Here is a 14002-nt window from a genome sequence, read left to right as displayed (position 1 = left end):
AATACGAGGCGAAGTCCCGTGAATGCCCCCTACTCAATGACACAAATTTCGGAAATGCCACAAAGGTTTTTCTCCCAAAAAGAAAGAAAAAGAAAAAGAAAAAGCGAACCAAAATAACCGAAAAGAATACGACGGTTGGCATGGCAGCGAACCAAAACATGTGGTTAGGAAGGGTCAGACTTCCCCACTCAATTAGCTACATTCTTTTATATTCTATAAAATAAATAAATAATTAATTAATTAATCTTTAACCAAACTTAGAATAAATTACTTAATGACATACATACATGTGGATAGACTTCCAATATCAGATTTAACCGGTAAGTATTAAAGGAATTCATGCCCTCTAATCAATATGTCTCGAAACAAAACTACCCTTACGTAAGACATTGTATTCGTCGTATACTATACACTTAAATAAAAGGTGTTTGATGTACACTAACTACATAAGACAAGATATCTTTTTTTTTATATATGAAGTATTTGTCTAGCGTAAAATAATAATAATAATAATAATAATAATAATAATAAATAATCTAACGCATCAAAGCACATCCTGACAATCCATCTCTATGTCTAATATAATTGCCTTTTAACAACAGCATTCAAAGTGTTTGATATAAGAACAACATACGAAGAAGTATTTTACAACATCCAATGTTTCGTAATTAGACAAAAGCATCTTCCAAGGTTAGATGCATTCGCTTGAGAGATTAGCATTCAAAACACATAATTTAATCTAACTAGGCAAGACATCCCCTTATTTTTGATGCATTTGCCCAAAAGATAAGCATGCCATAATTGGACAAGGAATCCCCCTGCTGTGCTACTAATGTTACTACTCTATGCGTATAAATCAAGTAATATATTTTTGTTATGCTTAATATATCTATTCAAGATAAAATATATCCGAAACATATGATACATCATCGAATATTAAGACCATCGACCGAATACAGAAAACCCAAGTGTCTATGTGTGTAGTAACCAAAGTCATTTGATAACTCGAATTTACTAATCGGGACTCCATTTTGCTTTTATCTCAAAGCGAACCTTCCTTTTCCCAACTCTAAATGGGATACAGATTCTTTAACATAAGACCATTCGGGTCAACTTTGCACTCTACTCTTTGAGTCGAGGACAAAGTATTGCAGATAGAAATACAAGTTGGGAATGATTCTATTCGTGGTTGTTTCTTTCTTTGCATAGATCAATCTCGTAAGCAGAAATAGAAGAAGTTCATAATGTCTACATTTATGGTTTTTTTTCTTTGTGTTTATTAAAAAGATCATACATACATGCTAATAATAATAATATGTTTAGTCATCTTAGTTAGGGCCATGTAAACTTGAGGTCGACATCATGCTTCCATCCAACGCGTTTTGTGTCTGCTTCTTCTGACGCATAGATTGGTGTTTGGGTCCGTCAATTCCTCTCACGTCTTTGACGCAGATTTCTTCAAGCCCGACATATCGTTCCCTCATGTCTTCACGCTCGACATTGGCATGATCAGAGCGATGATTGCGTCCTCATAATATCTTGTTTTTAGAAAAAGAATTGTTGATTCACATTAAAAATCATTATCATAGTTTTTTTTGGGGGGAATTTGATCTTCCAAATTTTAGTTCAGCATATTTATTATCGATATTATTTTATTTCATTTTTTCGACAATAATCAAGTCTCGAGTAGAATTGGCTGCCGAGAGAGAGTGGTTAGTATGTATGTATGAGATGGGACATCGACATCAGTCGAAAGCTAAATTATTGATGGAATGGTTGCCCGACTGATTTCGTCCTTTGGGTTCACGACACACTCGAAAACATCTCGATCGAGATTTGAGTCGAGCAGCATACCATCATCACATCACATCACCATTTAAACCCCTCGTACATCAAACAAAATCTAATGCCGCTGTTTGCACCGGGAGGGATGTAATGGGAGGAAGAAAACTATGGTTTGTGCTGCCGTGGCGATCTTCCTCCATTCCCAATCCTAGCTTTTGCAGTGACCATTTGTTTGATCCAATCACATCACCGCTTCGACCCCTTCTTCACTGCCGTCAGTCAGTCAGTCACTTCGACTGGGCAAAAAGCTTTCCCGCACCTGTGATTAATCGGGAAAGGGATGCACGCCTTCATCGATCGTGGGATTCGATTAACCCACGCCTTTGTTTTCTGCGTTAAAAGCTCCAGAAATCCAGCATCCCATCCTTCATCTTTTTGACCGCACTGTGGAGTAGAACTGGCGTTTGGTTTGAGCTAGTCAGGAAGAACGGAGGCTTGGCTAACACCATGCTACTTTCTACGATGCATAAAACCCAACTTTAATCGTGTCACTCGTTCTCGTTCCCATTGTCTTTTCTTCTCTTTCTCCACCTTCTTTTCCTACTTCGCTCCTCCACCCCCCCCCACCCTCTCTATATACCAGACGTTTGCCGATCTGCCGAAGGATGACAGATGAATGATCGATAATTGACGCATTGGCTGATCCAAAATCAAAAGAGATATAAGATGTTTTCTTGTCAATTCCACCCGGTCCCGTTGGCGTTGAACGACATCTTAGAAAACCACTAGTGCACCGCATCACCCACCGAAACCAAGTAGCATGCACGCGGGGCACCGATACGCGTACCATATTACATCGCTGAACTCCTACGTGCTTCTTCTTAGTAACTGGCGCAACCAGAGTTCATTATTACATCGCTGAACTCCTACGATATTACATCGCTGCATCAGAGTTCATTTTCATAGCCTGGTTATGGTCGAGGAGGACATGCATCTCTCCCCTCCCCTTTTGTCCGAATGCCTTCAATGTCATCTACTGGCGCAGCGGACACAAAGCATGTATTTATTTAAGGAGGATGACATCGGGCAGTCAGTCTTCTTTGATCATCCGTTTTCTGTTCCCTCCTCTACTGGTGTAGGAAAGCGTGCGATTCACCCATCTCCAAGGAACACGAGTGGTCAAAATAAGTGATCGCTCACGGTCTTGGCGCTGTCCCATTAATGCCTCTGTCCTCATCTTTCATTTCTCACCCCGCCTCCGCCCCCTCCCCCTTGAACTCCACCACCCTTTTACTCTGAGAAACAGAAAAGGATATGGTATGCATCATATATTTTACTCGCATAGATCCAAGTGACTGCGTACCTGTGTTTGTTTGCTCATCTGTCGGCCTTATTCTCTTTGCGATGATCAGAGTTCAGTCCTCCTCTGGTTCCTACTCCCTCCGTGAGGCTTTTATTTCTTTTCGGAGAGACTTTTTTCTGCTCCCTGTGACAGCTACGTCGTCCCATCCTCTCTCTTTCTTCCGCATCGATGGAAACCATTGGCAGAAAAGCTGAAGGACTTTTTAGCGAGCATCGGGAATCCTCCCGCACAGTTGGTCCTACGTACCGGGGCCACCTTTCTCCAGGTACGTGGTCGGTTGTCATTCGTGCCCGTGCAACACTGCTCTTTGATTGGACGCAACGCGAGGATGACCTTCCCTTCCCTTCCCTTCCCTTGACTTGACTTGCTTGCACACCGCCTTGTAAGTTCATCTGGTCGAGCGAGGAGATCAGTCGAAGGTAAGCAGCCCCAGGGATTCATCATATAGATAGATGCTTAAGATCGGTCAAAGGTAAGCATTCCCAGGGATTCATCATATAGATAGATGCTTAAGATCGGTCAAAGGTAAGCATTCCCAGGGATTCATCATATAGATAGGCGCTTAAAGAGTACATCACTGACTCGTCTTCGCTTCTGTTCTCGAAGATACAGAGTACACGGATTGATTAACTCGAATGGAGTTTAACTGACTTCATCGATCCTCTTCGTTCTTATCATTTTTGGACCACCAAAGTAGGATGGATAGCCCAAGAACTCACTCAGAAGAGGAAGGTGTGCATAGCAGACAGTGAGTTAATATAGTTGGTTGTATTTATCAAGTAGTTCGAAAGTTCACATTATTAATTACGCCGAATCTACATAATAAAATACTACAAATTAGCCAGCAATTGTTCAGTTATTGATGCGCTTTATGCTTTGCTCTAAAAAGATCAATCAGGTCTGTGTTGAGATACTATCGTCGAATACTATGTCATGTTATTATTATTTTTTTCTTTTGTTAATGTCACGAAGAAATTATATGAGCTAAATCTTTCTCTCGGTGGGGGACACTTTGTGATATGACGAAGAAGAACGCATCGGGGGACGGAAGAGAACGCCAGTAAACCCAGCGGATGTAGTCCAAGGTGGGATCAAACCAAGTCCAAGAAGAAATATGTGGCCTCGGAGGACATGGTCCATCTGGATCAAAGGAGATATAAGTAAGCAGACGACGGAGAAATGCATCGTTCGCATCCATGAGGTCTGCTGCATCGGGACCCATCCCTCGCAGGAGCAGCAGGTCTGGAGAAGGGGACGTGAAACGAGGCGGATCGCATTCAAGGATGGTCATCGTTGCAGACGCTCGCCATAGTTTGCACAGCCTGTGTGTTTTTTGATCACGTCCCCTCAGAATTCACAGAACCGAGAGAGAGCGCGAGAGAGAGAGAGAGAGAGATACGGCGGTTTCTCGTATTAAAATCTATGGTTCCCTCCATCCGTTTTGTCTGCTTGATAAGGGTTTTGCTGAGAGGTAGGGATAGATGATGGTACAAATGGTGTAAGGCATTTAAAGCCGCTTCCCCGCCCCCCCCCTCTCTCCCCTCTCTCTCTCTGTCTGCAGAACGGCTTTTTGGGGAGGATTCAATGACACCTTTCATTATAGGCTCAAACATTTCTGTCTGAGAGTTTTTTTTTGTCTTCTCTGACATGTCCCCTGCTGTACTCTGCCGAGTGCTTTCTGCCTAAAAACTCTTCCTCTCTCTCTCTCTCTCTCTCTCTCTCTGAGGGCGCGTCGGGGATGGACAGTCATCCTGTAGTCGTCTTGGTCACCGAGCAGAACTATGATCAAAGAAGTCCGTCTAAATCTCTCAGACTCCCTTGATTATTATCTTGACCTTTTCAGGGTTCCAGTAACAAAAAGTTTGGGATCCACATGAAAATGATGTTTAGTCTATGAAGGAGAGAGATGCAATCTATAGTTTTCCAGGCCGTGCGTAATGGGTGTTTACCACAGCCTTTTGTTTGACTATGTCGTGAGGAGTCTACTCCGAGGTACCTTTCCATACCTGACTGGGAAAATGCCAAACATACAGTGACTGATACAAGATGAAAAAAACACCAAGTGATTCTACCAAAACTTGTCATGTTGAAACTTTCAGTCTCGTCGAAATATGTTTGTTTATAGTTCCCATGTCAACTACCGCAGGAACAGAGAAGATCATCCTCCTGTGCAGTTGTGTTGCCAACTCCTGAACACAGGAGGATAGCTCTTATCAGAGGTCATATTTGTGCGAACCCTACAAGTCAAAACCTCTTAAAACCTGCATCGCTTGCCAACAGTCAAAAAAAGCTTTGTGCAAGAATGAAATGCTTAGGTTCTACTTCAAAAACATATAAAAGAGAATAGAAATATATGAGCTAATATGCAGACGATGATAAATCAACAACAACAACAACAATAGGAGGTAAAGAAACTTGCATGACAACATATGCTCCGACTTGGGGAAAAAGGGAGGTCATGAAACAAAACGCTTCGCTTCTATCATAAAGCCACCAGCAGAAGATGAAGACATCCATTTTGTTTGTGTTTTGACTGTGTGAAATGCCACGACTGTCGGCATATGTTTCAGTCACAGTTTCTCCCATGCAATTAATCATGTATCCAAATGTTCGACCTGCTCTTCCTCTTCCCGGTGAACAACAAGGAGTTCTTAATTACTACACTTTGACCGTAACGAATCCTTTAATATAATCAGATCCACGATGCTACCTGATAAACCGTAATTTAGTAGAGTATACAGATAAAGGCAAAAATAGATCCACATGTAGCGATCTATTTCCAAGAGTTGTAGGCACTGCAGTGTAGCACGATCGTTCTCTTATCACTCATAGCACAATTAAGACATAAATTTGGCACTGTAAAGTCTGCAGCTATCATTTGTGTCAAGATTTATATGATACAATTTATTATATACTTTAGCCAGACAATAACTCAAGAAAAACTGGAATCTCAACTCAAAATCCGGTAGAACCATAAAGAGAATCATGGATGATGGCATGCTCAATTTTATCCAGTTTTGAGTTAATTTAAGCTTTGCAGGTACCTTTGGATTCGATGACAAAATGACCTGATCAATGTGTCATTCGATCCGATGAATGGAACATTCCCACAAGATTATTCTAAATGGAGGAGGGAAAGAAGAGGAGACTAAAAGAAACTATCTGATGTCAAAATATACTACCGACTTTACTCGGAAGGTTCCATGCACAAAAATGTTGAGAAGACTAAAACCATGCATTATATTCATGACACCTCTTACATCCTGCCCAAATCAATTCCATGGTTCCTCTAGATGTTACTTATAGCTTTGGTTGACAGTAGAGTTCCAAGTTCTTACACAAAAAGACAGATCGTTTTGTGCTCCATCTTTTTGGACTTCACGGCAAACACTGCACAAAGCTCCAAAATAGACTCTACCACAGTAAGTATGAATAGAAGAGAATATATGCAAATAGAGAAAAAGAGTCAGAGAAGAGACCTGCTAACATCTCTACAAAGGACCGATGCCTGGGCGCTCATCCCCGCCGGCCGCACTCGGCTTCGAGAACTGCCCGCCAAACAGTCCGAAAGCTGCGGCTGATGTCGCATTCATCGCCGCCGCCAGATCTGCATCATAAGCACCGTTGGAAGCCAACCTCGTTGCCAGATCTGCGTCGTAATTCCTCAGCATCATGTGGAGGTTGTGGGTAGGATCCCTTGCCGCAGCCGGGAAGAACTGATCCCGCCCGTACACGAACCCCGTCATTCCAATTGGATGGTTGACGTTGATGAACCCATGCCCGGTGGCGGCGGTGACAGGGGAGGTGGCACCGAAGCTGGTGCCGGGAGTTCCGGCAGCGGCGGCAGCGGCGACGGCGGCGGCTGACTGGTACTTGGAGAGCTCCGACTTGGCGCAGGAAAGGTCCATCTGGAGCTGCCGCAGCTGGTGCTGGAGGATGGAGATGACGCCGACGCAACCGTAGACGGGGTCACGGAGACGCATGTCGGCCTCGTAGGCGAGCGAGTTGACGGCGTCCTCCCGCTGGTAGGGGTGCAGCTCGTTGAGAAGCTTGGTGACGTTGCTGGCACCGAAGACGCGGTGGACGTGCACGAACTTCTGCGGCTGGTCCGGCGGGAAGTAAGGGGCGAAGACGCAGTCGGGCTGGCACTTGCGGCGGAGGAATTTGCAGGCGGCGCACGGGGAGCTGGTGGAGGATGGCGAAGCGGACGCCGTGGCCGAGGAGACCGGGACCTGGGGCGATGACGACGCCATCGTGCAGAGTTTTCCCTCTCCTTCTTATGGGATTCTGAGGAAGGAAAGCTGCCGATTTGAGAAGATGTGAGAGAGAGCGACAGAGGAGCAGTAAAAGAAAAAGAAGAGATGATTGCCATCAGTTGTCGATGGGATTTATAAGACAAGTGGAAAGATTTTGTTTTTGCGGAAACAACACACTTGCATCGAAAACGGCAAACCTAATGAACGCTTGTTAATTTTAATTTGCTCAGACAGACGAAGAAGACGAAGAAGAAGGAGGAGGCGACCAAGGGATTCCCTACCAACAAAAAGTGCACAGCTTTTTATGAACCACCCAAAAATAAACAGAGATGTATATGTGATCAACGCCATCCAAGAAGCCTAAACACCGTTTGGCTCACTCCTATTCTTCCCTTGGCTAAAAAGGACATGTAACTTTTCTGATCAACATATAATAGAGATCTCTGTGTGATCAAATATAGAAATTAACAAGTCAAACTATTTCACTTGTGGACTTGGATTCCGATATGATTTAGAATAATTTAGCAACAATATCTCCTACAACAAACTTTAAAGTAACAGAGAGGAGGGGAAGAAGTGATGGGATGTAGTTTATAGGATCCGATGACGGCGGCGGCGATGGCACAGTCGAAACCATATAGGCTATATATGTACCGTGATGTTTGGTACCCTCCGCTCGCTGCTGCGCCTCCTTCTTGCCTCCCTGTCGACGTCAGACTAGAAGCCAACGGCAACGGAGGGGAAGGGTGTGCCGAAAGGAGTCCGATGAATAGAGAGAGAGAGAGAGAGGGAGGAAGTTGTAGAGCTAGCACCAAAAGAAAAGATGGTGGGGGAGATGAGGCGGCCAAAAAAATATATATGAGAGAGAATGAGAGGCAGCGAATTTATATAGAGTTGGTGTGGGTGATGTGGGATAGGAGAGAGGGGTGCTGTTCGATGACTGTTATTAAGGAAAGAAGAGAATTGATGGGATCGAGAGATGGAAGGGTGGTAAGAAAAGAATGAGCATGTCTTGATTTGACTCTTCCGCTGATTACTTGACCCGTCTCCCCCTCTCTCTCTCTCTCTCTCTCCCTCGTCTATCTTTGTTGGTTTCTGTGTCTCTCTCTGGGACATAAATGAAATGTTTAAATACATATATGCCATTTAATGCGTCAGCAAACAGTGCGTGATATGGATCCGTTTTGCCTCTCAGCAGTTCCCCGCCATATGCGTACACAATGAATGCCATGATGGCCACAATTCATCCCTCTACTCGCCATCAACATTATGTGGGAAGATAATGGCGATAATACCAAGGACGATCATGTCACACTGAATCGAAGAAAGAGAGATATGGATATGCGAAATGCAATGTGGGCGGGGTGGTTGGAAGCCTCGCGCGCTGAGGGTCTGCGTCAAGCGGCCAAGGGCTCCGAGAGTTAGGTGAGGGGAGGCACGTAGAGTGAACAGAGACGTCTCCACGACGAAGCAGCGTTTAATTGGGCGATCGATTGACTCGACACCAATCCGAATGGTGCATACGCGCGTGCTGCAGCAGCCACGGCGGTGGTTCATGTGAAGCCGGCAATACCTGCCCACAGTCCGTCCGTCGCCGTATCGGAACATGCATGGCCGGGGTGGCATGTACGGATCCGGATGTCGATCTGTTGGTCATGAAAGCACCGATGCTTCGAATAGGAGACAAGTTCGAGCTACCACTCGACGGGGAAACCCTTCCGATATGCCCTTTTTATGTATGCAGTCATCATATTGCAGCAAGCACGCCAAAAATCAACTTCCAAACAGGTCTCACTTGATAGTACCAAAGTTGCACGTATTTAGTCTGCTGCTCTCTTTAAAGAGAGAGAGAGAGAGAGAGAGAGAGAGAGAGAGGATAAAAAAAAAAAGCAGCATTCATTGAACACAAGAATTAAATACAACTGATGACACCACTCTTCCGTTCGAGGCGAATTCATTGTCTAATGTAAGGCTTCAGGCGGCAAAAGGGCGTGCAGGCGTGCATGTTGACATATCCAACTGAGAACGATTCAGAACCTGCCCTACGCAGCGTGGATTTCTGTGCTTGGATTCTCCCCCACGCTGTTACTTTATCGTAAGGTTCTAAGTTTCACTATTTATTCTTTGCAAAAGAAAAAAAAAAAAAGGAAAAATCAAGTGCCACCACCTACGACAACTCACTCGTATGGATATCTTATCCTAATAGTTAAAAGCAAAGAGTTTGAAAGCTCGTAAATATCAAATTAAACATCAATATAATGTTGGAAAACAAGAAACCCAAATGCCAATAATATAATATAATATATATAATATTAATTAAAGAAAAAAGGTAGCCTCGCTGCGCCTATAATAGGAGATTATATGCCTGTTTATAGGAGGACTAAAGCACCCGATAGTTGACACCTCAAAATCCTGGTTTGTTGAGGATTCAACCTCCTGCAAGCTTAGTGATGTTTTTAGCAACACCCACATATGTGAGAAAGTAAATTCTGCATTGGCTACTTGCAATCGATTCATTCCAATGGTTCACCTTATAAACTTAGGTAGCTTAATGGTAATGTTTCACGCAAATGATGCAACACTTCATTATTTTCATAATCTAAATATTCATATGATCTTTGTAATATATACGTCACTCTTTAGGCTAAAGTGGTTAACACATGTTTCGGTGGAAGATGTTTATTAGTAATTAGAAGGATATATGATTTAACTGAAGTGATAAAGTATCTTTAAGCTTTCAAATTATGCACTATTTCAAAAAATTTACTGACGACAGCTAAAAAGAGCGATGTTATGAGAGGAGTGCATAAATGGTTGTCGTATATTGCTGTCTCCGAAAAGGGTGCTTTGAACCCTTTCTCATCTCACATGTGGACTCCTTAGACACGATTATTGGGATTTCTCTTGGTGGCATACTAGAGAGTTGATGAAACCAAGTATGCGATCCATCTCCTGGAATCACTATTTTAGCTGGAGGTTTCAACAAGTAAAAGTCTATCGAGTTGGACTCGCCCGATGATGATGCTACATCTGAATGGTAGCTATTCTTTATGAATCGAGGGCGACCTAAGTTTACATGGTAACGCTGCAGATGACCATTTCAAATCATAAATCATATGTTCGATCGAAGGTGAGTTACCTCAAGATAGCCTACTACTATTTTATTCGATGGGGGGATTGGATTAGACTAAATAATGCGACTCATCATCGAAAAAAAACAAGAAAAGCAAGCAGATAATTAGAGGTCGGATTCTAACAGGAGAAGAACTATTAGGGATGTACTGCGGGTTGGACACCATGGATTGGACAAGTCGGATGGGATATGCGCCAAGAAAACCCATCCCCATCTGCTGACTGGTACCAACACTTGCACCATTAATGAGCCCTTGTCCTACGCTCCCCCAAACTTGTCATATACGAACGCCATCCTCTGCCCTTTCATCTCTTTCTAATTCCTCTTCCCACCATTTCTTTTACCTTTTCATGGTGGTGGATGAACTGCTGAAGAAGAGTAGAGAGCTCGAGAGGATTGCGTACTTCTCCCGACGCCACACACACAAAGAGAGAGAGAGAGAGAGAGAGAGAGAGAGACAGAGGAAAAAGGGTGCAAAGACTTAATCGTTACTATCATCATCATCATCATCTCAGCCTCCTTCTTTGAAAGGAATAACAAGTGGAGGAGAGGAAAGGTGGCCGATCCTTCAGCTGACGGAGTCGCAGGCCACCCGTCCGGGGTCAGTGTTTTGACTTCATCGGCGAACGGGAAGACATGTCAACGTCACAGGGTTGAGCTCTTGGGGAAGCGTGCGTAATTTGTTTAACGCATCTTCCCCTCTTTTATGTGCTTGGGATCGACGAGACCTGAGGTTTTTGCTGGATGCATGCACTCAATCGCTGGTTGTCATTTTGATGAATAGGAGGTTTAGCTACCACTTCCGAGTTCCGAGCAAAGCCGAGGCATGTGAAGCAATCCTCTGTGCCTCGATCTCAATAGATATGCCGTAAGTTCTCGTACTGATAAGAATAACAAAAGACATGCCGTTGCAAGATATTGACTTTGGTTAAAACGGGAGGATAAGAAGAAAAGGATGGCACGGATGGGTAGAGGAGGAAGAAGAAGAGGGAAGAGGAGGGGGGGGTGGGGGTTGTGTGGGGGGGCCAACCTGGGGGGTACGAGCAAGGGGGGACAAAACGGAAGCAAGGAGAAGTGGGGGTGGGGAGGAGTAATTACTTGTCGCGGATGCGAGATATGCGTCCAAATAAGAGGATGTGTCTACGTACCATCAGCATCATGGCAGCACGTCCCTCTGTTTTGGCCCTTCCCTGTCTCCATGCTTCGCCCACCCTCCTACTCCTCCCCCTCCCCCTCCTTCCCCGAAGAAACATGGGATTAAACGCGAACCACTCCTCTGGTTTTTGGCCTCCTCTCTATCCATTATTATATGACCAGAGTCATGTCTAATAACTGTGCTTCTTCTTATTCTTCTTCTCTCTCTATCTCTCTCTCTCTTTCTCTCATTTTTTTATTGCATTTATTATTATGTTTGCTTTAAGGAAATTTCTGGTTACTTTATTTTTGAAAAATAAGAAAAATAATATTCTGTTAACACAAACAAAAACAATACCATAAGTCATTTCATCCCTCAAATTCTTATGAGACTCTTGGTTTTTGACCACTATTCCTAACCACTTTTACTAGCAACTCAACGACATCGACCATGAACTTGTCCTGATAGAAAGCTAGATCATTTCTTGTTGGTTTCCATAAACTTCTACACGATAGCCACATCTTCCTTTGTTAGGACCAATTAAACATCATCAGTACTGTTCCTCGAGGTAGCAATCTATCGTTCTTATCTTCTTCTTCTTCTTCTATCTTCTCTATGGATGAGTTTGATTTTTCTTCTTGTTAGATTCCATACAACATCCATATAGTAAGCAAAGGCCTTTCATGGGGTGAAGCATCATCAGGACTGTTCTTGGAGGTGGCAACATTATTGGAAGACGGCGGCGTGGCGGAAACAACTGTGTCTGGGACGCATGTCGACAACTGCCCTTCGCTTCTGCGGCAATCAATTGTACAAGACATGCACACAAAGTGACAGATCGTTTCATCGATATGGAATTATGTGTGCTGCCAACATATTCGCCATGCACAGTTTACATATTGCATTCCATCGGCATGCCGGCAGAACATTCTTTTTCTGGGAACCCACCATCAAACAAGCGATTAATCTTACCTATTGAATAAACACGAGACTAATCTTGCTTATTGTTTCTAAGACTATATATATATATATATATATATATATATAATATCCCATGTTAGTTAAATTGTATATAGATGGTGTAACTGTTGACTTACAAAGAAATGATACAAAATAAACAGTGAAGGGTAGGGACAGCCATTGTCGTGATCCGGAAGAATGCTCTTGCATTTAAATTTCGTTGGCTTCTCCTGTTGCTCTCTTCCGGCCAGGAGAGCTGGTACTGTACGTGAACACCACCGTCGATAGGGATATCATTTTGCTACCTTCATGCATGAATCCCACCAAAGAGATAAGAACCTATTTCCTTCGCAAGGAGGCACAAACCGACACCAGATTAATTTGCATCAAATTAATTGGTACGGTGAATGATCAATCAAGGTAAATGTAAGCAGTCAGCATGTAAACTTGACGACGTCATGTCTGACGATGCTTGTTGGGATTATAATTGACACTGTCTACGCAATGCTGCACAGCTTTGTAGTACGAGGTGGAAGGAGTCACACACTATTATCCGAGTTTTGAACCACGTAATCTTAAGTCCCACAGACCTATTTATATATATATATATATATATCTCGCACACGTAGCGAAATTAGTGAGTCAACTCGCAGCGATATTTCCTTCCCCAAAAACATGGAGATTTAAAAATCGGTAAACCATCGCATTGATCTCTGTTCTCCGATTAAAATCAGAATTTAAAGAAAATAATAATACGTCAAATCTTCGATTAATTCCTAAATCGAATTTATTATTGGCCAGCACAGGCCTCGCATAGCTTCTGCCCATTCCATCCTCTCTCTCTCTCTCTCTCATTTGGGCCCTAATTCGAGTGACATATTTGGCGACACGAATGGGAATTCCAATAGTTTATGGCGGCTGCAGCAGTTACAGCTCGACTGGTGATGCAATAGTGACGATTGGTACCGAGATCATGGGGATGTCATCCGTGAATATCTAATTTTGATCGAGTACATGACACGTCGACATATTTTTAACATAAGAATATTAGAGTAAATTGATCATGGATTTAATGTCGTCGACATGGCCGGCCTATGATGTGATTTATGGATCGACTGGTGATGCGATAGTAACAATTGATCTCCAGAAATTTTTCCCAAGCTTAAGGGCTGGCTGACCATCGAGGATGCCATCCGTGAGTATGAAGTTTTGATCGAGTCCGTCGACATATTTTAGCATACGAATATTAGAGGAGATAGATAGATAGATCAGCATGGGCCATCAGAGGCTGCGTCCGTTTGGATTTTGGCCTTACTTGATTGGATAAAAAGAGGGGCAACAGGAAAAAGGGAGGACCCCACCCCACCGAA

General features: G+C 43.4%; 1 protein-coding gene across 2 annotated transcripts; it reads right to left on the bottom strand.

The window, feature by feature from the left end:
• Positions 1 to 6364: 6364 nt before the first annotated feature.
• On the bottom strand, positions 6365 to 8253 carry LOC135653400 (protein ASYMMETRIC LEAVES 2-like). 2 transcript variants are annotated; one of them, XM_065175340.1, is made up of 3 exons: positions 8059 to 8253; positions 6628 to 7435; positions 6365 to 6538 (listed from the first exon to the last, which is right to left on the bottom strand). In XM_065175340.1, the coding sequence occupies exon 2, from the start codon at positions 7399 to 7401 to the stop codon at positions 6640 to 6642; it is 762 nt and encodes a 253-aa protein (XP_065031412.1). In that variant the 5' UTR covers positions 7402 to 7435; positions 8059 to 8253; the 3' UTR covers positions 6365 to 6538; positions 6628 to 6639. The 2 variants fall into 2 exon arrangements, with proteins under 2 accessions (XP_065031412.1, XP_065031411.1); XM_065175339.1 differs by having other exon boundaries at positions 6628 to 7449; positions 8059 to 8252.
• Between the last annotated feature and the right edge of the window lie 5749 nt (positions 8254 to 14002).

This window comes from Musa acuminata, chromosome BXJ3-11 (genome assembly GCF_036884655.1).
Source record: "Musa acuminata AAA Group cultivar baxijiao chromosome BXJ3-11, Cavendish_Baxijiao_AAA, whole genome shotgun sequence".
NCBI lineage: Eukaryota > Viridiplantae > Streptophyta > Magnoliopsida > Zingiberales > Musaceae > Musa > Musa acuminata.
The sequence above is the reverse complement of the archived record's forward strand: the minus strand, read 5'-3'. Positions and strand labels throughout refer to the sequence as shown.

Coding starts and splice junctions, on each gene's coding strand:
- LOC135653400 (XM_065175340.1), bottom strand. CDS start 7,401: ATGGCGTCGTCATCGCCCCAGGTCCCGGTCTCCTCGGCCACGGCGTCC.